General features: G+C 43.2%; 1 protein-coding gene across 11 annotated transcripts; it reads right to left on the bottom strand.

The window, feature by feature from the left end:
• Positions 1 to 388: 388 nt before the first annotated feature.
• LOC116743762 (zinc finger protein 665-like) lies at positions 389 to 26,717 on the bottom strand. 11 transcript variants are annotated; one of them, XM_032612687.1, is made up of 6 exons: positions 25,433 to 26,646; positions 21,085 to 21,263; positions 20,525 to 20,859; positions 19,055 to 19,541; positions 17,416 to 17,542; positions 389 to 3,422 (listed from the first exon to the last, which is right to left on the bottom strand). In XM_032612687.1, exons 4-6 carry the CDS (start codon positions 19,124 to 19,126, stop codon positions 1,462 to 1,464), a joined length of 2,160 nt encoding a protein of 719 aa, XP_032468578.1. In that variant the 5' UTR covers positions 19,127 to 19,541; positions 20,525 to 20,859; positions 21,085 to 21,263; positions 25,433 to 26,646; the 3' UTR covers positions 389 to 1,461. The 11 variants fall into 11 exon arrangements, with proteins under 11 accessions (XP_032468578.1, XP_032468581.1, XP_032468579.1 ...); XM_032612690.1 differs by having other exon boundaries at positions 19,055 to 19,144; XM_032612688.1 differs by lacking the exon at positions 20,525 to 20,859 and having other exon boundaries at positions 19,055 to 19,144; positions 19,371 to 19,899.

Here is a 26,717-nt window from a genome sequence, read left to right as displayed (position 1 = left end):
AGCGGCTGGGCCCGTGAGCCATGGCCGCTGAGCCTGCGCGTCCGGAGCCTGTGCTCCGCAACGGAAGAGGCCGCAACGGTGAGAGGCCTGTGTACCACAAAAAAAAAAAAAAAAAAAAAAAAAAAAGGAAACTCATGAACACCGATCCTTTCAAATTATTTCCCTGAGTGCTCCAATTACAAAAAACAGGCTGTTATATTTCTTTACTTCTGAAATTTCTTCTATTTTCTTATATTTTTCGTATCCTTACTATATTTCTATTTTCACTTCATGTAAAGGTGCAATCCATGGGTCTAATTTTGGCCTCCACGCACAAAAAGGCAGGCAAAACTATAATCATATCGTGTATACCCATGAATGTTGGGAGGCAGGTATTAGGGTGTGAGAATCTGAAATTTCACTGTATTTTTATTATGGGCACCGAAATAATCTAGGATACACCATGGAATGAATAGCTAAATGCAAATTATGAATATACATTTTCAAAACTGTAAGTTGTTTGAGTCTAACATGGAAAGAGATTGTTATAGATGCCATTCAACCCAAACAGCCAAATAATGTATTATTAGGGTTCATCTATTCTGTCACTCCCCAGGCTCTCAAATTTATATCATATTGTACCTTAAAATTGTGTCCTAGTTTTTCTAGGTTACACGGATATGAATAAACCCCACCTAAAGAAGTAGGTCCTTTTTTTTTTTTTTGGCCGTGCATTGCAGCTTGTGGGATCTTAGTTCCCTGACCAGGGACTGAACCTGGGTCCTTGGCAGTGAGAGTGCGGAGTCCTAACCACTGGACCGCCAGGGAATTCCCAAGAAGTAGGTCCTTTCATCTTACTGATCCCTTTCCTGAGACCATCATGGTGACAAATGAAAAGCATGTAATGAAACTATGACATCAACAGGTTTCTAACTTCAGGTTGCCGGTCATCAACAATAATGCAGCCTTTTCAAGAAACCTCAAATAACTGAATAAAAAAATTTCACAAACTGAAGATAATTAAACTTTCCCACAGATGTCCTTTCTCCATTGGCAGGTTTAGTTCCCCCAGTATAAATTTTCTTATGTGTAAGTCGATTGACAGCACTGGTTGAACACTTTATCACCTTTGTTACATCTGTAATGTTTCTTTCCGGTATGAATTCTTTGTGGTGTATCCTGAGGTCACTGCTTAAAGGCCTTGACACACTTGTACAGTTTTTATCTTATGTGAATTCATTCATGACCACAAAGGTACACACTTCTGACAAAGCTGGTCACTGTCATTACATTTGGAAGGTTTCTCTCTAGTAAGAATTCTGTTATGTTCCACAAGCCTGGTTGCAAGCTTTGCCACATACTTAAGGTTTTACATTTCTCTCCTTGATGGAGTCTCTGATTTTAAGGCTTGACCACCTGCATAAGTTTTATCTCAATCCTTATATTCTTTCTACTATGAATTCTCCAATGATCCCCAAAGCTTCAGCTTTTAATAAAAGCACTGCCACATGTATCAGCTTTATAATGTTTCTTTTCCGTATGTATTTTCTGATGCCTAGCAAGGTTTGTAAATTGGGTAAAAGCTCTGCCACACTCATGACATTTGTAAGGTTTCTCACCAGTATGTATTATCTTATGTCGATTAAGATGTGAACTATCTGTAAAGGCTTTGCCACACTCATTACATTTATGAGATTTCTCTCCAATATGAGTTCTCTTGTGACGCCAAAGCTGTGAATTCTGGACAAAAGCCTTATCGCATTCAGTACATTTATAAGGTCTTTCTCCTCTATGAATCCTCTGATGTGCTGCAAGGCTTGAGTGCTGGGTAAAAGCCTTGCCACATAAATTGCATTTGAGTTCTCCAGTGTGAGTTCTCTCATGACCCCAAAGCTGTGAATGCTGCATCAAAGCCTTGACACACACACTACATTTATTTGTTTTCTTTCCTGTATGCCTTCTCTGATGCCTACTAAGACTTGAAATTTGGGTAAAAGCTCTGCCACACTCATCACATTTGTACGGTTTCTCTCCAGTATGGATTGTCTTATGCTGAGTAAGATTTGAATGTTTTGTAAAGGCTTTGCCACACTCAACACATATATAAGGTTTCTCTCCAGTATGGATTCTCATGTGCTGGGTAAGGATTGACCGCACGGGAAAGGCTTTGCCGCACTCATTACATTTGTAAGGTTTCTCGCCAGTATGAATTTTCTCATGAATCCAAAGGAGTGAACGTTGAATAAATGACCTCCCACACTCTTGACACTTGTAAGGTTTCTCCCCAGTGTGCAGCCTCTGATGACTTGCAAGGACTGAATTTCGACTAAAGACCTTGCCACACACATCACATTTGTACGGTTTCTCTCCTGTGTGGATTATCCGATGGTTCCTTAGGGCTGAGTGCACACTGAAGGCTTTGCCACACTCATTACATCTGTAAGGTTTCTCTCCAGTATGGATTATCTTATGCTGCGTAAGATTTGAATGCTTCCTAAAGGCCTTTCCACACTCAACACATAGGTAAGGCTTCTCTCCAGTATGGATCCTCTTATGCTGAGTAAGGCTTGAATGCTTCCTAAAGGCTTTGCCACACTCATTACATGTGTAAGATTTCTCTCCAAAATGCACCGTCTGATGACTTCCAAGGATTGATTTTCGACTGAAGACCTTGCCACACACATCACATTCATATGCCTTCTCTCTCGTATGGATGACCTGATGTCGAGTGAGGTTTGAGCGCTGATTAAAGGCTTTGCCACACTCTTTACATTTGTAAGGTCTCTCTCCAGTATGAATTCTCTGATGACACGCAAGGTGCGAATTTCGACTAAACACCTTACCACATACATCACAATTATATGGTTTCTCTCCTGTGTGGATTAACTGATGTCTACTGAGGTTTGAGCCATAAGGAAAGGTTTTGCCACACTCATTACATTTGTAAGGTCTTTCCTTGTATGCTTTCTGGTCTTGTGTCAGTACTGAAGGATGCATAAAGTCACTCTTATATGTATTAGAAATGTTGGTTTGGACAATAGGAGAAATTGTCTGAAGTGGTAAAAATGAGGCACTACTGTTGATACTCTTGTCAGCCTGATTAAATTGATCAAATTTCTCTTCACTTTTAAATATATGCAGTTCATCCCGAAAGCTTAATGTAAGCTTATTTTCAATAAGTTTGTTTCCAGTATCCCTTCCACCATGTTGATTTTTTCTGTCAGTGAGATTTTCACTATGGGTTATAGGCATTCCTTTGTAATTTCTTTCATCATCTCTCCACTGACACTCAAACACATGCATGTTTTCCTGGATCTCCCTGAAGTAAAAATCTCTGATTTCATGGCTTTCATGTCTTCCCAACATCACTGTCTGGAATACTTCTCCTGTGTCACTGTTCGCTTTTGGTTTTAATTTCTTGATCACATGTATGTGAGAGACAGCTACAAGATATAAAGAAACATAGGTATCCTATTAATTACAGATCGTAAATAAATGTTTCATGTTGAAAACGTGATATGACGCCAAAGGTAATACTTATCCTGAACAGAGTTATAAAACTTCCCAACCATGATCTTCAAAATTTTTGACACACTAAAGAAACAGGATCCTTTATTAATGAAAGAATAATCACATGTAATTCAAATTAATTTTAGGGTAGCCTAGTCAAACACCCTATGACAAAAACACTCACATTGTGCAAACTTAGCTCTCAAAGAAAGGGTATTTTCCACCATGACCACAAAGATCACATGCCTGTTGGCAGTAAACATACTGCTGTCTCATAACTGAGGAGAAAAACCCATAATATATATTTTATGCATAATTATTGTACATAAATAAGTACTAAAGGACAATGTACTGTAATGGTAAATAATCCAAAACAAGCTTATCTAATGAATAATCTAAATAACTCGCCGTTTAGAATCACAAAACCATTGCAGCATTGAGAAAATAAACCAATAAAACAATTTATAAGAAAACAAAATATTTATCTTAATACACATTATAAATCCACATGTCCCCATTGAGAATAGGCATTTTACAGCATTAATAAGTGGTGCGTGTCAGATATATTGCATAATACATGCTGAAAAAACATCATCTATAAATCACAATATAAATTGGTAAATATTCTAGTAAATCATGATAAAGCCAGCATAAATAATAAGTCACCATATTATAGAAAATTTTACTCTGTGGAACTCTTTTTTTGCGGTACTCGGGCCCCTCACTGTTGTGGCCTCTCCCGTTGCGGAGCACAGGCTCCGGATGCGCAGGCCCAGCGGCCATGGCTCATGGGCCCAGCTGCTCCGCGGCATGTGGGATGTCCCGGAGCGGGGCATGAACCCGCGTCCCCTGAATCGGCAGGCGGACTCCCAACCGCTGCGCCACCAGGGAAGCCCTACTCTGTGGAACTCTTAACATTCCCCCTTTAGAATAAAGAAAGGACTTCTATTCTAGAAGGAGCACACAGTATGAGAACTGGGAGTTATGTTGAAATCACCGACTCATGCAATATCATGTCAGGAAAATACATAACATTATAAAGAAGAGCTGGAGAAAGAAGTCAGAAGTCACAGTTATGATTTCATGACTGCAGTTATATCAATTAATTGAGGAATTCCCTCTCTATGCAGTGCCCTTTAATTATCCTGTTCACTGGCACCAAACTATATGTGATACAGAGTAATGTGCTTTGAAAATTTACTAATTAAGGTCAGAGACAACATTGTTGAGAATATACTGCAAAATAAAAACATACAAGGTGTATTGCAGACAAAGGGATATCTCATAATAAATATGACAGCAAGTTGACATATCCTATTACAGAAAAGTAACTTTTTGAGTCTTTACTGTAAAACATACAATATTCTAAGCCATCTAAAAACACTAATTTGGGGACTTCCCTGGTGGCGCAGTGGATAAGACTTCACGATCCCAGTGCAGGGGGCCCGGGTTCAACCGCTGGTCAGGGAACTAGATCCCACATGCATGCCGCAACTAGGAGTTCACATGCCACAACTAAGGAGCTGGCGAGCTGCAACTAAGGAGCCCGCCTGCTGCAACTAAGACCCCACACAACCTAATAAAAAAAACCAAAAACAAAAAAACCACTAATTTGTTTTAAGGCTTGAGGTAAATCACCACTATTTTTAAAATAAGGACAGCAGATTCACAGGGTTTATGTACCTAACACAAATTTACACAGAAAGTGACAGAAGCAAGATTTGAACCTGTACCTACAGAATCAGACGTGTTCTTAAGCATGACTGGCCACTCAGGCAGTACAGATTACAGAATATTACAACGAATACCAGGAGCTTAGAAAGAAATACTTCAAGGGAGATATAGGAACTCAGCTGTGTCACTGTAACAGTGAGACTCGGCCACTCCTCCTGGAATTTGCTTTTGAGTCCTCAGCCCTGTACATTCTGATTCAGGTCCTGTCTGGAGAAAGTTGTTCAGTGGATAAATAGGGGTCATTTTTTACAGTGTGAGTAGTGCAGGGGTAGGGTGGGTGGGTGGGTAAAGGAGTGTTGTGGAAATCGGGGAGTTCCAGAGTACAGACTTAATAACTCTAGGAAATAACAGTGTATTCCATCCAAGTCAAGATACCTGGTGAGAAAGGTCAGGTCTGAGGAAGGGCAAGAGTGGAGGGCAGGGAGTAAAAAACACGTGGGTGCACAGCTTGTGTCTGCATGTCTGTGGGTCTACAACCATACAAGGGTGACTAAAATACTGAGCTCGGAGGAAAAGAAGAACTGGCAAGGAGCACAATGCTGTCCCAGTTTTAACTAATGTAATTATATACAGACTATGGGGCAAAAATGGAAGAGCAGGTTTACACCTATATCAATACATGCTGTGAAATCTGTTAAACTGAGCATCTCATGCGTTCCGTTTCCAGGCATGTATTCAACACACAATGATATTCCAGGATATGTGCAAGTATGGGAGAAGAATAAGGAAATGGCCATCAAGAGGAGATGGATGTGTTTACTCTGTACACACACATGCAGGTACAATAAAATGTTATCAATGGTACAGCAAAATAGGGGGACCTTGATTTTAAAATGATGATCTCCTGGCTGGGTGGGCAGAGAGTTTGTCTGGAGAAACCAAGATAGCAGGAGGTGTTTGCTAAGGTCTGAGCATTTTAAGATGTGATAATGTTAGTTTTTTTTTTAAAAAAGAATTTTATTAAATAAAACACTACTTACATAAAATCTTTTAAAAAAGAAATCTAAGACTGTTTGGTATTAAAAATAATAGTGTCCCTTTTCCTGGGGTCTCTAATTACTTGAACTCATATCCTGGATCTCTTAACACAATCTCCGCCATATAAAAGGCATGAGGAGTGATGTCAGCAAGATGGTAAGACCAATAAACTCAAGGCAATGATTACCCCATGGAGACACCCAGTTAATAACAATATACAACCAAAGGGGAAAAAAAATCCTTTGGGAAAACTCTGGAAACCAGTAATAAAGCTGCAGCACTCAAACAAATGACTACCCCCAAAACACTGAACCAAAAAGTGTCAGAAAGATCATGACGATTTGCTAGTCTTTGACTCACTCACTCCCCAGCACATTGCTGTGAGAATGAACAGGAGAAAGCCTCCCAAAACCCAGATCTGCCCTCAGGAGGAAATGCAAATCAAAACCACAGTGAGATATCACCTCACACCCCTCAGATGGGTTACCATCAAAAAAGACAAGAGATAACAAGTGTTGAGCAGAATGTGGAAAAAAGGGATCGCTGCTGGGAAGAATGTACACTGTTGCAGCCACTATGGAAAACGGTATATAATTTCCTCAAAATATTAAAAAAATAACACCCCGCTATCATATAATGCAGCAATTCCACTGCTGGGTATATATCGAACAAAATAAGATCACTGTCTTAAAAAGATACCTGCATTCCCATATTCATCACAGCAGTATTCACTACAGCCAACACATAGAAACAACCTAAGTGTCCAAGAGATGAATGGATTAAAAAAATCTAGTAGGCATACACAATGCAATATTATTTAGCCACAGAAAAGAAGGAAATTCTGCTATTTGTACCAACATGGATGGATGTTGACAGTATATGCTCAGTAAAATAAGTCACACATAAAAACTAATACTGAATGATCTCACTTATAGGTGGAATATATATATATATATATATATATATATATATATATATATGAACAAAAAAGACCAAAGCTAGCAGAAGTAGATCAGAGATAAATGAAATAGAGAATAAAAACTACAGAAAACCACAACCACAACTGGGAGGAAGCTCCCCAAATTCCAGCTCCTTCCTCAGGAGGAAATGCAAATAAAAACCACAGTGAGCTATCATCTCACACTGGTAGAACGGCTATCATCAAAATGTCAAGGGCTTCCCTGGTGGCGCAGTGGTTGAGAGTCCGCCTGCCGATGCAGGGGACACGGGTTCGTGCCCCGGTCCGGGAGGATTCCGCATGCCGTGGAGCGGCTGGGCCTGTGAGCCATGGCCGATGGGCCTGCGTGTCCGGAGCCTGTGCTCCGCAACGGGAGAGGCCACAGCAGTGAGAGGCCCGCGTACCGCAAAAAAAAAAAAAAAAAAAAAAAATGTCAAGAGATAATAAGGGGAGGTGAGGATGTGTTGAAAAGGGAACCCAGTGCAATGCTGGTGGGAATGTAAATTGGTGCAGCCACCAATGGAGCGTTCCTCAAAATATTAAAAAACAAACAAACAAAAAAAGAATGAAACAGGAGGGAAGGAGGCAGGGCACAACCTTTGAAAGAATGACAAAGCCTGAGGACATGACATAAACTGATTAGAACCAAATGGATCCAAGATGACTGACAAGTCAACTTTTTCCACTAGACCTTGAGCCTCAGTATACGCTCACATCAGCAAGCTAAATGACACACCCACAGGCGCCATGACAGTTCCAACACCGACCATAAGGATCAAAAAGTGGGCAGTGGCCCAATTCCTGGAAATCCCCGCCTCTTCCTAAAATAGCTGGAATACTCCTCCCACTCATTAGACTATGAAATTACCCGCTCCTATAAAATTACCCTCCTATAAAAACTGACAACCCTATACCCTGGCGCTTTTCTCATCTTCTGAGACAGCCCACACTCTGTCTGAGGAGTGTGTTTCTCTCTAAATAAATCCACTTCTTACCAATCACTTTGTCTCTCACTGAATTCTTTCTGCCATGAGACATCAAGAACCTGAGCTTCATTAAGTCCTGAAACCAGGTGTGTGATCTCACTTGGAAGACTGTGGGTTTTGGCTGGGTTCGAGTCCTGGCACGTGGGTTCAAGTCCCAAACTGAGGTGCATGGTTTCACTCCCATAGGATATAGCAATCCCACTTCTGGATACATACTGAAAGGAAGTGAAATCACTACCTCAGATATCTGCCCCCCATGCTGTTGCAGCATGATTTACAATAGCCAAGACATGGAAATAACCTAAGTGTCCAACAGTATGTAAATAAATTTTAAAATGTTACACACACAATGGAATATTATTCAGCAATAAAAAAATTAAGTAGTAAATCCTGCTACCTGTACCAGCATGGACAGACCTTCAGGGCATTATTCCAAGTCAAGTAAGTCAGGAGAGAAACACAAATACAGTATGACCTCAATTATATCACACGTAGTGGAATTTTAAAACAAAAACAAAAGCGAAACGATTAGAAAAAGAGTAGAATAGTGGTTGCAGGGGCTGCGGATTGGCAGTTTCAGTTATAAGGCGAATAAGTTCAGGGGATCTAATACACAGCATGGTGACTGTTGTTAACAATACTGTAATTATATACTTGAATTTGATAAGACAGTAGATGTTAAACGTTCTCACCACACACACACAAAATTGTAATTATGTGAATTGATGTATGTGTTACCTAAGCTGTGATAATTATTTAGCAATATATTATATGTATATCAAATCATCACTCTGTACACTTTAAATTTACACCATGTTATGTTTGATTATATGTCAACAGACCTGGGGAAAAAGAAAATACAAAGGAGTGCACAAAAGAGATCCTGGGTGAGCTTTGACAGGGCGAGAGAGAGTCATGGACATATACACACTAACAAACGTAGTAAGGTAGATAGCTAGTGGGAAGCAGCCGCATGGCACAGGGATATTAGCTCGGTGCTTTGTGACAGCCTGGAGGGGTGGGATAGGGAGAGTGGGAGGGAGGGAGACGCAAGAGGGAAGACATATGGGAACATATGTATAACTGATTCACTTTGTTATAAAGCAGAAACTAACACACCATTGTAAAGCAATTATACCCCAATAAAGATGTTTAAAAAAATGACATATATGATGTGACCCCAATTATTAAAAAACATTTTCATATAGAAGAAAAAAAAAAAGAGATCCTGGTTTATCATATGAATAAGAATTTCAAAAAAAAAAAAAAAGCAGAGAGAGAGAAAGGAAGAAAAGATGGGAAAGAAAAAGATCTCAAAAGACCAAAACAGAGCCAAAGCTCCAGAAGGAAAGAAATGAGTAAGATTAGAGATAAAGGAACTAGAAAATATAAAAACCACAATCACAAAACTAAAAGTTGGTTCTTTGAGAGACAAAATTTACACTCAGAAAGATTAAGAAAAAATCAGAAGACTCATAGCTAATATCAGAAATGAAAGGGGGAACATTATAACTGATTACAACTGATGCTACAGAAATCGAAAGGATTATAAGAGAATAGTATAAGCAATTCTATGTGTAAATAAAGAGTGGTAAACCAAGGAGAAATGGCTAAATTTTTAGCAACACAACCTCTGAAGACGCAACAATTCAGAAATACAAAAACTGAACAGACCTATACCAGCAAGGAGATTGAATCACTAACCAAAAAGCATCCAACAAAGGAAAGCCAGATAGCTTCACTGCAGAGTTCTACCCAACGTTTAAAAACAATGAATGCCAATCTTCCTCAAACACTTGCAAAAAAACATGAAGTGGAGGAAATACTTCCAATCTCGTTCTATGAGGCCAGAATTACTCTAATAGTAAAACAGACAAAGACACTGCTAGAAAACCACATACCAATACCTCTGATGAATACTGATGCAAAAATCACAAATAAAACGATAGTAAACCAACTGCAACACCGCATTAAAAGAATTATACACCACGACCAAGGGGGATATATTTTTGGAATGCAAGGGTGGTTCAACATATAAAAACGTTTCCATGTAAACATGCACATTAATAGAGTAAAAGGAGGGCTTCCCTGGTGGCGCAGTGGTTGGAGTCCGCCTGCCGATGCAGGGGACACGGGTTCGTGCCCCGGTCTGGAAGGATCCCACATGCAGCAGAGCGGCTGGGCCCGTGAGCCATGGCTGCTGAGCCATGGCCGCTGAGCCTGTGCATCCAGAGCCTGTGCTCCGCAACGGGAGAGGCCACAGCAGTGAGAGGCCCGCGTACCGCAAAAAAAAAAAAAAGAGTAAAAGGGAAAAAAAGCTACACAATCATCTCAATTGATGCAGGAAAACTATTTGAAAAAAGTTAACATGATAAAAAACACTCAATAAAGTGGAATACAAAACAGCTACCTCAACACAGGAAAGGACATGTATTAAATGGCCAAAACATCATACTCCATGTTGAAAGACTGAAAGCTTTTCCTGGAAGATCAGGAACAAGACAACAATACATGCTCTCACTATCTGTACAAAACATATTACTGAAAAAAAATTACTAGAAGTCCTAGCCGGAATGGGACGAAAAAGAAATAAAAGGTATCCAGATAGAAAAAGGAAAGAAAATTATCTGTTTCCAGCCGATATGATCAAATGTGGAGAAAGACCTGAAGATTCTGCAAAAATCCTGCTAGAACTAATGAATGAATTCAGAAAAGTTGCAAGATATATTACCAACATGCAAAAATCAAGTGTTGTTTTTTTTTTTTGTTTTGTTTTTTTTGCGGTACGCGGGCCTCTCACTGCTGTGGCCTCTCCCGTTGCGGAGCACAGGCTCCAGACGCGCAGGCTCAGCGGCCATGGCTCACAGGCCCAGCTGCTCCACGGCATGTGGAATCCTCCCGGACCGGGGCACGAACCCACGTCCCCTGCATTGGCAGGTGGACTCTCAACCACTGCGCCACCAGGGAAGCCCTCAAGTGTGTTTTTATACATTAACGATGAACAATCTGAAAGAAAACTGAGAAAACAATTCCACTGACAATAACATCAAAGAATAAAACACACATAACCTTAGCAAAGAAGATTTGTACACTGTAAACTAAAAACATTGCTGAAAAATATTAGGAAAGATACAAATAAATGCAAAAACATTCCAAGTTCATGGACTGGAATACAACATCGTCAAGATGTCAATATTACCCAAAACAATCAACTTCTTCAATGCAAATACCTAGCAAAATCCCAAGTGTTTCTTATAGAAATAGATAATTTCATCCTAAGATGCATATAAAATCTCAAGAGACAAAGAACAGCAAAAACAAGCTTGAAGAGAATAAAGTTGGCGATCTCCCACTTCCTTATTTCAATACTTAACACAGGGCTTCCCTGGTGGTGCAGTGGTTAAGAATCTGCCTGCTGATGCAGGGGACACGAGTTCAAGCCCCGGTCCGAGAAGATCCCACGTGCTGAGAAGCAACAAAGCCCATGCGCCACAACTACTGAAGCCCACGCGCCCTAGAGCCCGTGCTCTGCAACGGGAGAAGCCACCGCAATGGGAAGCCCGCACACTGCAACGAAGAGTAGCCCTTGCTCACTGCAACTAGAGAAAGCCCGCACACAGCAACAAAGGCCCAACACAACCAAAAATAGATAAAAATAAAATAAATAAATTTATTTTAAAAAATACTTAACACAAAGGTACACTCATCAAAACAGTGTGGTACTGGCATAAGGACAGAGAGACCAGTGGAACAGAATAGAGAAATAAATGTCAGAAAGAAACAATGTGTATACGGTCAAGTGATGTTCCACAAGGGCGTCAAGACCAGTCAGTGGGGGAATGATAGTGTATACCACAAAAGATGTTGAGAAAACTGAATATCCACATGCAGAAGAATGTAGCTGGACCACTGGCTTACACCACATACGTCTAAACATGAGCTCCAAAAGTATAAGACTCATAGCAGAAAACAGGAGGAAACCTTCATGACACTGAATTCAGCAATGATCTATCAGACATGACATCAAAAGCACAGGCAACAGAAGTAAAAATGGATAAACTGGACTGCATCAAAATTTACAAGGTATTGTGCATTAAAGCACACTCAGTAGAGTGAAAAGACAATCTACGGTATGGGAAGAATATTTGCAAATCATGTATCTGATAATAGGTTAATAGTGGGAATATAGAAAGAATTCTAAAAGGGTCTGATCAGCAATTCCATCATGGCGGTAGGGGTGGATCCCCACGCCAACAAGCAATGTTCAGGCATCAGCTGGGTGTCCTACAGTTGAACTCAGTTGTGACACTATCTACCTGGAGATAGTCATATCCGACAGGTTAAGGGCTTGGTGTTACAAAACTGCCAATCTCAAGTCCAGGATGTCACCAGGGCTTCTGACCAGCAGCCTACAGATCAGAGGCTCCAACGATTTATTTGTTAAGAATGTTTCATAGAACTCAGAGAAACATGTTACTTATTAGATCATCAGTTTATTATAGAGGATATAACTCAAGAACAGCCAGCTGGAAGAGATTCATAGGGCAAGGTATGGGGAAAGGGTTCAGGGTTTCCACGCCTTCCCCCAGACCACCATTCTCCCCAAATCTCCACGTGTTCACCAATCTGAAAGCTCTCAGAACCCTCTCCTTCTGGGTTTTCATGGAGGCTTCATTACGCAGGCATGACTGATTAAATCAGTGGCTATTGGCAGGCAAACTCAATTTCTAGCCCCTCTCCCCAACCCCTCCAATCAGGGGTGAGACTGAAAGTTCCAACCTTCTAATCACATGGCTGGTTCCCCTGGTGATAGCCCCCCATCTTGAGGGAATTTCCAAAAGTCACCTTATTACCATAAACGCAGCTGTGACTTAAGGGGGTTTGTTATGAATAACAAGACACCCATTCTACCTTCATGGCTCTGAAGTAATTTCAGAAACTGAGGACAAGACACCTAATATACCAAAAGATGCTCCCATTGCTGTTATCACTCAGGAAATTCCAAGAGTTTGGGGAGCTCTGTGCCAGACATGGGGAAGAGGGTCCTCCTCAGAACTGAACCATGTTGGCACCCAAATCTCAGACTTCCAGCCTCCAGAATGGTGAGAAATAAATTTCTGTTGTTAACAAGCCACCCAGTCTATGGAACTTTGTTAGAGGAGCCAAAACCGACTAGGAGACCTATGATCTAGCAATTTCACTTCCCTGTATATGTAACAAAGAAACTGAAAGCAGGATCTGGAAGAGATATTTGCATACCTGTGTTCACAGAGGCATTATTCACAATAGCCAAGAGGTGGAAGCAACCCAAGTGTCCACTGACAGATGAATGCACAAAAAGGTGATTATTCAGGCAAAACAACAAAAGACTCAGATCCCGGCATGTGCTACAACATGGATGAACCCTGAGGATGTTACGAAATAAGCCGGTCACAAAAAATACGATACGAGTCCACTTATGTGAGGTTATCAAACACAGTCAACTTCACGGAAACAGAAAGCAGAATGGTGTTTGCTAGGGGCTGCTGAGGGGGGATAATGGGGAGAAATCAAGTGAGTTTAAATACTCATGGTCATCAACTGAATCTATAGTCAAACAACAAGAAAAACGTGGTATATGTTAACTCTTCTAAGCTCAAATGATGTAAAACATTATGAAAGTTATTTGACACAATAAAAAAAAGAACATGAGGTCGGGGGTGCTTCTACTCTTAATACTATGTATTAGTAGATACATAATTATTTCGAATCCATCAATAATATGCAATGTGTCTAAAATTAATCAATTAGACTTCATAAATATCATCAGGAGAACAGAAGTAACCTTATGGAGACAACAGCTGAATGGCCCTCATGGGGGAGGACTTGCATTAATGGGCGCTGTAGTAACAGCAGTTCCGTGCAGAAACATTTTCTGGCCGTGGCGTGGAGACTGATGGAGGAGACCCATGTGCACAGAGGTGGTGACCAACACACACAGCAGATAAGCTGGAGGACAAGAGCACAGCACCAGTAGGAGGGACAACGGGGACCAGGTGCACTTTATATGAAGCTAATGGAAAGGAAGATGGGGAACAAGACGGTCTTCTAGTGTTCACTCAAGAATGCAATTTCCAGAAGAGGGACTGGGAGTTTGGGATTAGCAGATGCAAACTATTACATGTATGTATGAATGAATCACTTTGCTGTACACCAGAAACTAACACAACATTGTAAATCAATTATACTCCAATATAAAATAAACAAACAAAAAAAAAGGAATGGAGTTTCCAGAACGTTAGAAGTTTTGCAGGAAATACAGGTGTCAGAAACAAGTGGAGAAGAAGTTCATAAAGTGCAAGAAATGGGCTAAATTTTCTATAAAACACAACGGCATATATAAGTATTAATTCACTATATCAACACGGACATTAATGAACCTAGACAGGGAGCATTATTATTAGAATATCACAGTCATGCCCCAAAATAAAAACTCAGTGAAATTTATATAAAATTCAACAAATTATATACAGAAAATTGAAAACATACAATAGAAAAAGCAATGAATTTTATATAACAAATTATGGCAAGGCAATCAAATGGTATTCCTGGGATTAAGAGAGTGACAATAAAGAATACATATATTCTCAAGATATTAAAAATCTCAACTTAAAAATTGTAATAAATTTAATTTAATATTTGGTACTCAGGTGAAAAGAAGTAGAAGGAATTAATGAGACTATGTTTTCAAAATATTCTGGACTAAGTGTAGGATTTAGGGAAACAGCTGCTGAGCCATACCCCCAACTCTAAAGGAGGAAATACTGTAATATATAGAAAACAATATCCACTCCCTAATCCCCTCCCACACACCGCAAATATGAAACAAAGAACACAAAGAGTAGCAGCGGCTTAAACACAACAAATCACGGTACTCCACTGAAGGTATCATTCAGCTTCGTAAGTTCCCTCACTAAGTTGCTTCAAAATAATGTGTTGAGGTAGACTGAACAATGGCACACACAGAGGATAAAAAATGTGGTATGGACAATAGTTTAGTCAACAGCCTCAGAGATATGAGGATATGATCTTCATAACAAATGTTCCCAGCAGAAATTCGTGTGTTATTTATTGTGGCACAAAGGGGATGGTCATTCGCATATGTGAACACCACTGTCACAGTGTCCTTGAGAGACGCTTTCATGACACTCCTCCGAACTGGAACGATTACTGAAAACACTTATCAGTCAGGCTCTCCTGATACTTTCCACCTCAGTATCCTGGGACATGCTGACCACTCTACTGAGTAGCTTCAAGTGGTGCTTCTTATGTAGCAGGATAACGTCGCAAGATATGAGTGACAGTATTCTCCATCAAGAATTTTGTTACCAAGGGAAACCCACTCCATAGGAGAATCCACCAAAAATCGTCCGTTACTTAAAGGTGGATGATCACGGCAAAAAAACAGGAAAAAATTTCAGACCCTAGGACTGTGTATTTCAGAAGCAAGTTTCAGGGGCAAATTCATGCAAACTTAAGAGAACATGAAATCTGGAAGAGTCTGTATTACCCAACTAGATAGAGCAGTGCAAGAGGCAGGAAGATACAAGATGTGGGGGCAGATCTTGTAGGCTCTTGAGAAGGGACCATGTGCTCTATCCACAGATGCCAAGCTAAGAGCCTGACAGACTGGCACGTGCTCCTCAGGTAGGGCTGGGGATTAAAAAGATCTCTCTGTCCACCGTCTTTACAGTATTCCTAAGACAATCACAGATGATCCAACCCACCTCCCGTTACACACCCCCAAGCTGTGTGACAAAGATAGAACAGGGGCTTCCCTGGTGGCGCAGTGGTTGAGAATCTGCCCGCCAATGCTGGGGACACGGGTTCGAGCCCTGGTCTGGGAAGATCCCACATGCTGCGGAACAACTGGGCCCGTGAGCCACAGCTACTGAGCCTGTGCGTCTGGAGCCTGTGCTCCGCAGCAAGAGAGGCCGCGATGGTGAGAGGCCAGAGCACCGCGATGAAGAGTGGCCCCCGCTCCCCGCAACTAGAGAAAGCCCTCGCACAGAAATGAAGACGCAACACAGACAAAATAAATTAATTAATTAAAAAAAAAGAACAGGAGGAAGGGTGGAGGGATTTGAACAGGCAGGCAGGGCTTGAGACAGCCCCATGCAGGTTCCAGGGTGACAGATGGAATCAAAGAGCAGCCAGTGTTTTCTCATCTCCTGATTAGGTCTCCTAAGTACAGCAAATGGAGATGGAACTGGGAAAGGTCCAGGGGTTAGGACTGTGGAGATGTCAGCTCTGATCAATATGGACTAAGAACTAAGCATCTGATGGAATCAAGAACAGAACGAGGGACCAAGGAGAAAAGAGACCCCTTTCAAACATCCCGTCCCACGCTCCTCAAGGAGCCAAAGAGTTCACAGGAGCCAGATGACGGGGTGTAGATCATGATAAAAGCTCTGCCTTTGTCTGTTTTGGAGCTGCAGCACCCCTGAAGGGTGAAAAGACACATTTTACATGTTGAAGGACAGAGTGGTAAGTTAGGGAGGAGAAAATTTTCCTCTGAGAGTTCACAAGAAATAAACTTCTGTTTTTCCATAGAACTCTCCCACTTAAGGAAAGTTTCCCAAACACTATTAATGGTGAGGTTTCCTCTCTGCTCTTCTGGGCTCCGACCTGTGCTGGCACCTTTGATACGTTCCCATTCATTTGATTTTTTGCTATTTTTCACTTCACTCTGCAGAGCCCAGAGCTCTTTCCCTTGCTCCAAAATGGAGATAATATTCACAACAGAAAGAAATTCATACTCATAAAAAGAAAGGAACATGGTGTCCTGTGGCGTTTCCAGAATCCCAGTTCCTTGTTCAGCTGAGGAGTGAGGACATTACACGTGGGTCTGCAGAAACATTTCACAAATTCATCCACCACCTCCTTCTGAATACACAGGGAACAGTATAATATGCAGACACCTAGCTCTCTTCCTAGAACTACTGAATCAAAAGCACAGGGGTAGAAAACAAGAAATTTTATATATTAAGAGTTTGCCATTGGGCTTTGTAAATACTGAAGCTCTGGAACAACTAGTATATCATGAAATGGGCAGATTCCTGAAGAAAAGCAATTTTAAACTCCTGATGTCGAATCATAAAGCTTTTCATGTCTGAGTCAACAGGGCTTTCAGGTCAGTCAAGCAAAACAGGGCCTCCCAAGAGGCACACAAGGGAAAATGCAAATATACGCAAGGGCAGATCCCAACTTCTAGAGGGAAGTTATCCTCACCCAGGGAGAGTAGGTTCCTGTAGGTCTCCAACATCACGTCCCGGTACAAGGCTCTCTGAGCCGGGTCCAGGCATTCCCACTCTTCCTGAGAGAATGTGATGGCCACATCCTCAAAGGTCAACTGTCCCTGAAACAAAAGATACATCTCACCAAGGGGCCATGAGGAGAGTTCTTACCGTCACATAAAAGGAGAAGAGAGAGGATCAACTGGGTTGAAGAGAGCGTTCTGACAGATTTGAGTAAAGGCATTTTGAGCAAGTTATATGCCTGAAATTTTAGTTTCTTTGCTTCCACAAAAGATTACGATATCCTCCGAGTCAGTGTGGATTACTGGTTTTTGTGGATGATACATGAAATATACAAGTAAAAACGCAACACGGGTTGTCTACACAGGAGTGTCAGATATTACGTTCTACACATTGAGGGTATTCAGTATGCAGACGAGCTAGGACATGAGTGGTGTCTTCAGAGGCGACTCCACAGTGGCTTTACCGAGAGATCAGGATCTTAAAATTGCGATGAGGATAACAAAGAACAATGATGAAACGCATGTGAACACGTCCTATGTGCTAAGCATTACGCTTGAGACTTTACATATACTAACTTGTTACCGACATAATAGCTCATTAGAGAAAGACCTGTTCCCACTTTACAGAGGAGAAAACTGTGTCACAGACACTCTAAGAAACTCGCCTCAGATCAAATAGCTAAGAAATGACACAGCGAGCACCTGAACTCAGGTGGTCGGCCCCTAATCAAACCAAACAAACAATCAAAGTTAAGTTTAGCATGAAAAGTACCCTGACAGAGGGCTCCCTGAAAAACCCTGAAACGTACAAGGTGAACAACGTGCAAATGCATAAAAAGTCATATGTAAATACATACGTGTCTACACATAATGTTACCATTTTTGCTACTATTTAAATTATTAATGGGATCGTGTAAAAGAGGATTAACATGTAATTTCAACTGCTAAAAAAATATAAAACTTATTTATAAAATGATATTTTATAAAAGCCATGGACTTTCACATCCATGCACTAATGCACACACATGTAGACACACCATTCACTAAAATGAGAGCATCCATATTTTGGATGATTTTTAAAATTATTTTGATCAATGTATTTCAACATCTCTGGGACAATGAAAATGTACTAAGTGTACTTAATTTAGTTTGTCAACATTATTCTATAGTAGGTTAGTAAAACACAGATACAAACATGAAGAAATATATAATGCTTTAATGTCTATAAAACACATATACTCAAAAAAAAAAACAAAAAAAACCACATATACTCAAAAATACAAATATAATTTTATCCATTTAAATTTAGATATGTAGCTATTAAAAAAAGCCAAACCAAGTTTATTTGTTTATTCCAGTAATAAAATATTGATTCAAAATTGGAAGGGTTCTTAGTGGTGTACATTAATTTAACAGATTAAGGAAAGAAATTATCAAAATAGTAGAGTTGAAAAATTCTTGGATAATTAAAAATCATGACAAAAAGAATACTAAAAAAAAAACAAAAAAAACTTTTATTGAGCAAACTGAAGCATCAGAGAAGATTGGCAAGTCCGAAGAAGGGCATTTTGGAAGGACAGACAAAATAATCAACTGACAATACGACTTTACCTGACTCACAGCCATTCCTGACTCCTTTTCTTTCCTCTCCCTCCTCTTCCCGGCTTCTTCCTCAGACAACATGAGTCTTTAGAGGTTGACCTTGAAAGTTGGAAAGATGCTGTTTAATGCATAGAATCAACACACCCCCTTCCCGAGTCACAACCACACACACAGGGAAGCCCTCAGCATGTGGAACAGATGGTCCTCTGCTGCCCACTGTCCTAGGAGGGACTCAGGACAGTAACTCCCACACAGAGAACAACAGGTGAGTTTCCCCACACTTTCCATCAGATCTCGCTCCCCTCCTGGTGAGGCCCTCACGTACCCAGCAGCAGCAGGCACCTCAGCTGGACCCGACGATCCCCTGCAGGTCACTGACCAGCCCTGATCCATCCCCAGGCAGAGCAGAGCCCTCACCCTCAGCCCAGATCTCAGCCCTCAGGAACGGGGGGACCCAGAGTCCTGATGCTCACTGACGGATCCAGATTGGAACATCCTGGGGCAACATAAATATTATCGAGCTTTGGTCTCACACTGACTACATGAAGAGGAATCCCTGGTCAGAGGGTACAAAACATGTTTATGCATAAAGCCTCATCGATCTAATGGGAAGCCTGGGTTGAGCACCACTCACAGGAGGCAAGCCCAGCACAGCCCCCACTTTCTTATTCTTTCCCAGCTTTACTGAGGTGTAACTGATGAATTAAAATGGTGTAAATATAGGGTGTACGATGTGATTATTTGACAGATGTATACACTGTGAAATAATTATCACAATCAAGTAATTACACTTCCATCAACCCACAATTACCATTTTGTGTCTGTGTGGTGAGAACACTTAACATTTATTCTCTCTGCAAAATTCAAGCATATAGAAATACACTACAATTAACTACAGTCAGCATGCTACACACTAGCTCCCCAGAACTTACTCATTTTACAACTGAAAGTTTACCCCTTTGACCAAAATCTCCCCATTTTCACCAACTCCCAGACCTTGGTAACCACCATTCTACTCTCTGGTTCTATGAGTTTAACTTTTTCAGTTTCCACACATTAGCGAGATCAGACGGTATGTCTTTCTAGGTCTGGCTTAGTTTACTCAGCAGAATGTTCTCCATGTTCATCCACGGTGTCGTAAGTGGCAGGACCCTTCATTTTTACGGCTGAATAATAATAGTTCATGGTATGTATATAACACATTTTTGTTATGCATTTGTCTGTCACCAGACCTTCATGTTGTTTCTACATCTTAGCTGCTATGACTAATGCAGGGATGCTCACAGGAGTGCAGGTATCTCCTTCCAAATACTGATTTTGTCTCCTTTGCATCAACAGCCAGAACGGGCCTGACCTATTTTCAAGTTTTGAAGAAACTCCACACTGAGTTCCACAACTGCTGTACCATTTACATTCCCACCAACAGTGTAGGAGGGCTCCCTTTTACCCCCACCCTTGCCAATACTTGTTATCTCTTACCTACTGGCTAACAGCCATTCTGAAAGGTGTGACACCTCCCTGTGGGTCTGCTCTCCCCTGAGGCCTGGTTCTCACCAGGAGTCAGCCAGTGGAAGGGGAAGAAGCAGAAGGAAACGTGCAGAGCAGGCGTTAGGGACCAGAGGTGCGGGTGAGGGTGTGGCTGGCATGTTAAATGGGAGGGGGGTGGTCAGAGAAGGCTCCACTCAGACGCTGACATCAGACCACAGACCTGGGAGAGGAGGCGTGTTTGCCACCTGGATCTGAGGGACAGCCCCTGTGAGGGCCCTGGGACAGCAGGAACCTTGACCCCAGGAAAAGGAAGGAGCCTTGGGTGCCTGCAGCAGGGTGAGGAGATGGGCAGGAGGGGAGGTCAGAGAGGCACCAGGGGAAGCTGATGACACAGGGCCTTGGTCTCTAAGCATTTTTCTTCCATAAGAAAAAAAGAATTGTAGCAACCACATATTCCATCACTCGTTTTAAGTAAACATCTAATATTTTTGTATCTTACATTTTAGAACAATTACACATAACATAGTGTTTTATATATTTTATATACATACCAAAATGTTCATCAGAGCCCCAGGAAACATGGTGTCGCCCTCAAGCAAGATGTGTTAGACGGCAGGGGGAACACAGTCAGGGATCTCAAGGAGTCAGTTTCGGACAAATTAAGGCGGAGATGCCTGTTAGATGTCCCAGCAGAGATGTCGAGGAGACAGCTGGACACAGGATTCCAGACCTTAAGGGAGAGATGTGGGCTTGAGAGGGCAAACTGGGAGACGGGCAAGTGGTGTGGAAAACTCTTGAGAAGAGATGATGAGGAAAGGCAGCGGATGTAGACAAGAGGTTCAACGACTAAAACTTTTGGAGGCTGCCACGTTCAGAAACCAGGGTGTTCAGAAAAATTCATCAGAGGACAGCGAGAAGGGAACAGGGAAGTGAGAAGAAAATTGAAGCAAACGGACTTTTAAAGGTTAAATCAGTCTTTCAAGGAAGAAGGACTGATCCAGTGAGCAACACGCTGCCGATACAACAAGCAAGATGAGAAGAGGAAATAAATTATTCGATTGAGATATGAGGTCATTGGTGACTCTGGAAAAGAAAGTATCAGTAGATGGTGGATGTGAAAGCTTGATTGGGTGGGGTTCACAGGGGAACTAGAGGCAAGAATTGAAGACAAAGAATATAAACAAGTTTGTAGTATATTGTGCTCTGAAATGGAGCATTGAGAAAAGGTACTTAGTAGTGGGGAAAATGTAGTTAATTAAGAATGTTTTGTTTTTTTGGGTTTTTTTTTTGCGGTACACGGGCCCCTCACTGTTGTGGCCTCTCCCGTTGCGGAGCACAGGCTCCGGACGCGCAGGCTCAGCGGCCATGGCTCACGGGCCCAGCCGCTCCGCGGCACGTGGGATCTTCCCAGACCGGGGCATGAACCCGTGTCCCCTGCATCGGCAGGTGGACTCTCAACCACTGCGCCACCAGGGAAGCCCAAGAATGCTTTGTTTTAAAGATGGTAGAGTGAGCTTCCCTGGTGGCGCAGTGGTTGAGAATCCGCCTGCCAATGCAGGGGACACGGCTTCCAGCCCTGGTCCAGGAGGATCCCACATGCCGCAGAGCAACTAAGCCTGTGCGCCACAACTACTGAGCCTGCGCTCTAGAGCCCTCGAGCCACAACTATTGAGCCCACGTGCTGCAACTAGTGAAACACACATGCCTAGAGCCCGTGCTCTGCAACAAGAGAAGCCACTGCAATGAGAAGCCCGAGCACCGCAACAAAGAGTAACCCCCGCTTGCTGCAACTAAAGAAAGCCTGCGTGCAGCAACGAAGACCCAACGCAGCCAAAATAAATAAATTAATTAATTAAAAAAAAAAAGAAAGAGTGCTACTTCCAATAGAACATCTTTAAAAAAATAAAGATGGTAGAGTGCATAAACAGGTTTTGGTGTGTGTGTGTGTGTTGGTCCTTGTGTGTAAGATAGGCAACACCACCATTTGTGTATGCTGATGAAAATAACCCCCTAAAAGTCAAATACATGATGCAGTGGAGGAAGGATGCCATGCCGTCCTGACACAGAGTGAAGTTGGCAACAAGGGCACAATCGCGGGGTCAGCCGCAGCCAGGAGCAGGGACAGACTCTTCACAGTTGATACTGAGGAGACAACACAGGCCCTGAGGCAGACAGGTGAGCCAGTTAGAGGAGATCTCTTCCCTTCGCTCCAGGGGCTCAATGAAGAAGAAACAGAGTCTTTGAGAGAAAAGATGGGAGAGGATGAATTGGACTTATGAGGGCCTGTAAAGGAAGGGCATGGAGCAGACACACAGGGAATGTGAGGGAACAGAGCCAGGAATCTGAAGTGAGACCAGTCAATCTGGGGGTGTGCTTTTCTCCAGCTGTGATGAGCCACACGGGGACAGCACAGAGGAGGCACAGCTGGATGTGATGGGGATGCCAGGGAGGGCAAGGAAGTAGAGGGTCACAGGAGAATGAGTGCACACGTCCTTTGCTTTGGGGCATCTGACCTGCACGGCTGTAAGTGAGTGACAGTGTGCTTGTCTCCATTATGGAAAAACAACCTGGATAAGGTGGGGGAGTGTATCCCACTGGCTTATCATTTTACCCCTGATACAGACAAAACAAGCCTGGGCTATAGTACATACTCCGTATGTAGTCAGCAAAGTAATGAGAAGAGCACAGAGTGAAACTCGTACACCCTCCGGCATGGTCGTCACTTTGGGGGACGGATGTGTGCAGGTGTCCTTTGCCCTGGAAAGAGTGAGGAAGGAGCTGACCAGGAACAGCAGAAATGGGTCTAGCCAAGGGTCCTCCATCCAGACAATGCCCCTTACCCTCAACAAGTGCAAAGGGCAAGTGTAAGTTCAACCGGGACCGCAGTGAGCTCAACCAAGGGGTAGCTGCCTCAGGCTGAGCAAGACCCATTTCAGAAATAAAAGAGCCTAAAATCAGCAGAAAAAGGAGAGGCCTCCCGGCTGCCTAGACCCCTCGATGGAGAAAAGGTCTCGGTGTCTAGGATTTCTCACTCTGCAATGACATTGGCTTAAAAAAAAATCACAACCTGGGACTTCCCTGGCGGCCCAGTGGTTAAGACTCTGTGCTTCCAACGCAGGGGGCGCAGGTTCGATCCCTGGTCAGGGAAGTAAGATCCCATATGCTGCGGTGGGGCTGGGGGGTGGGAGGGTCACAGCCTGAAATCCTGACTTGATTGGGTTGGTTGGGATTGTGCAAAGCAACAGCAGAAGCACAGCAGGAAGTGGGTGTCTGAACCGAACAGTAGAGGGGAAGCTGGAAGACTTGAGGGAGGCAAGGCACAAAGAGAGAAAACACGTTTCTTCCTCAAGTCATCTACCTGGGAAACCACCAGCACTGCCATTCTAGCGAACACAACAGAGAAACGTGTATGAAGGGCGAGTGTGTGTTGGGTAGGAACACAAGTTCCTTTCTGTCATCTGACCTCATCAGCTCACCCCATTCTACACTCTACTAACTGCTGAGCCCCAGATCCACTGGTGAGTATGAACAGAGCTTTTCCTTCATCCCACTCCTGAGTTTTCCCGCAAATACCAGCGCTGTAACTCCCCAAATGAGGCTCCCCTTCCGGTCTCCAAATTCCCTTCTCAGACCATAGCAGCCCTTCTCATTGGTTCCGCATTTAGTTTAAAACATCTTGCTCATCTGCTCCCCAGCTGCCTTGTGACTGGTGTGTGTGTGTGTGTGTGTGTGTGTGTGTGTGTGTGTGGTGTTTTGGGACAGATGGGCAGAGGACAGTAGAGAACCCACCACTGGCCTGTTAGGAAGAAAGTAGAAGCTGCATTTTCTCAACAATGAGCCTTTGTACTTCAATTCACCTTGGTGTTGACTGCCCCCGATTCCTGGAACAATCCTTCCCCGAGTCATAGGGCGTTATGGCCCCTCTCAAGTTGTGCCCATAGACACATCCCCCACAGGTCCTCCGTATGAAACTTTTCTGCCATCTGCAGCTTAAGACCCAATGTTTCCCTTCTGGAGTCATACAGACTTACGAAGTCTCATGCGGCCCAAGACACCCCATAATGATCCCTTATCCTACTATGAAACCCCACAAAACATTCCAAACCCTAATAACTCATGCATTTAGATGGAACAGTACACATGAAAACCCTCGAGGACCCACTAGACTGAAGACACCATATTTTCATTCAGTGACCTCAGCACAAACACTGTCATCTCCAAAAACTGCTACTAAGAGAGGTGTCTCCAGTGATGCACATGTCCCAACAAGACCCCAACATCTTTGAAGAAAACACTCCAAATTCTCTTTCGTATCTTCCAAAATGCTACTGGAACTTTCTTCACCTGCAACTCAAAATATCTCAAAACACAAAAGGTAACCCAGAAAATGATCTCTGAAGGTTTTCCCTGTAATTACTATATGGGATGCATGATGATTCTTGCCTTCCCAAAAGATCCCCCAGACGTCACTGAGTGGCGTGGATTCTGTGGGACACCCTCTAGGCACCCGTTAGGACCAACACCCCATCCTCCTGCATACAGAGCTCTCCCTGTGGGCTCAGCTCAGGCCTTGATTCTAACAACATCACAGGAATACATTTCTCTCTGCCAAATCCACTGCCTTCATTCCTCCACAGGTGTGATCATGAGTTACTCGATTAAACCCATGTGTGCAAATCTCAGTCTCCGCATCTGTGTCCCAGGAAACGTGAGCTAAGACACTAGGGCACCCCAAACCATTCCATGCAGCCCACAACCACCCATAAACCCACTTGCAGATGCTCCAGCCAGAAATGCAGCATCCCTTGCCGACAGTTCCACACACTCCATGATCCCACAACTCTGCTTGGGACAGGTTCACACACCATTCATTGGGCTCATGGAGAGGCCCACACTTACTTCCGTATCCCTCCGGCAGACACCTACAGGCTCCTCTCCACTTTCTCCATTTTTCCTCCTCTCCTTCATGCATGCCTGAGCAAACAGGGCTGAAAGGCACAGAGACCTATGGGCACAGGATCGCGAGAGGAACACACACAAGCTGCAAACTGAAGGGCACTGGGCATTCAGTATGGAGATCAAGAAGGTGGTCCTCCTGGGAAAACGCTGAAAGGGGTCAGCTTACACATAAGCTCTGGGCAAACGTCTTCATCATGAATAGAGGGGCTTTGTTGGAAGAAGGTTCCAGGTCAATCCAGCCCATTCTTCATCACTTGCAGAGAACAGACAAGAGGTACTTGAGAGGCACATCTACTTAGTAGCTCACAGATCACATAAAAGGGAAGAAAGCGCAATACTAGATTGACTGACGGAACTCACTTTCAACTGTTAAAAGATCACTGACATCCTTACCAAGTACTCATTGAAACAGGCCCTCACCCATCCTCTACGTTGCCATCTGTTCTCACTCATTCTTATTTTCACCTTAGTTTTCCTATTTCTCTGTCAACCGCTCTCTGCTTCTCCTGATCCCCCTCGCCCACATATTTACCGTGATGTCGACTGAATTAAGATGCCCGCCCAGCGGAAGTGCACATTTTCCAGCGGGGTGGACTTTGAGACCGAAGAACACTGAGCGTCACACGGCTGGCCCAGGTCACCTCCCCCTATGCGGGGTGAGGGGAAGGGCTAAGAAGCGGAGGCCGGGGAAGCAGAAGGACCGGCCTGAGGAAGACACGAAAAAAGACTGGCGTGGAGGAAGGGGGTCTCAGGAGAGGGGCGGGCTCTCCAGAATCCCGGGACCGGGGAGAGGACGCGGCCTGTCCGGGAGCGGGGCGGCCAGCGCTGCCCTCCAGGGGCCGAGAGGGCGAGACTGGGTTGGAGCGAATCCACCTCACAGAAGAGGACTTCACAGAGGGGGCTGAGGTCAGTAAAGGATTTTAACCAGGAAAATGCAGCGAAAAAGAAGCGAAAAGAAAAGCCAAAGGAACGAACTAGCCTCAGAGCGATTTCAAACCCAGAGGGAAACGACCCCTGCCCTGTGACGGCGACGTCTGGACTTACTTGGGGCGGAGGGGCAGGTGCGGTGATTTTAAGGTCCGTAGTGACTCCCACACCCAGAGGATGGGTTGGGGTGGGGGTTGTGAAGCGCAAATTTACACTAGAAAGAAGAAACTTACGCTCCTCCTGTGACCTTCGCTCCGCGCTCTCCGCTTCCGGGTCCGTTGGCAACTGCGCACGCGCG

This window comes from Phocoena sinus, chromosome 19, assembly GCF_008692025.1.
Source record: "Phocoena sinus isolate mPhoSin1 chromosome 19, mPhoSin1.pri, whole genome shotgun sequence".
Lineage (NCBI taxonomy): Eukaryota > Metazoa > Chordata > Mammalia > Artiodactyla > Phocoenidae > Phocoena > Phocoena sinus.
The sequence above is the reverse complement of the archived record's forward strand: the minus strand, read 5'-3'. Positions and strand labels throughout refer to the sequence as shown.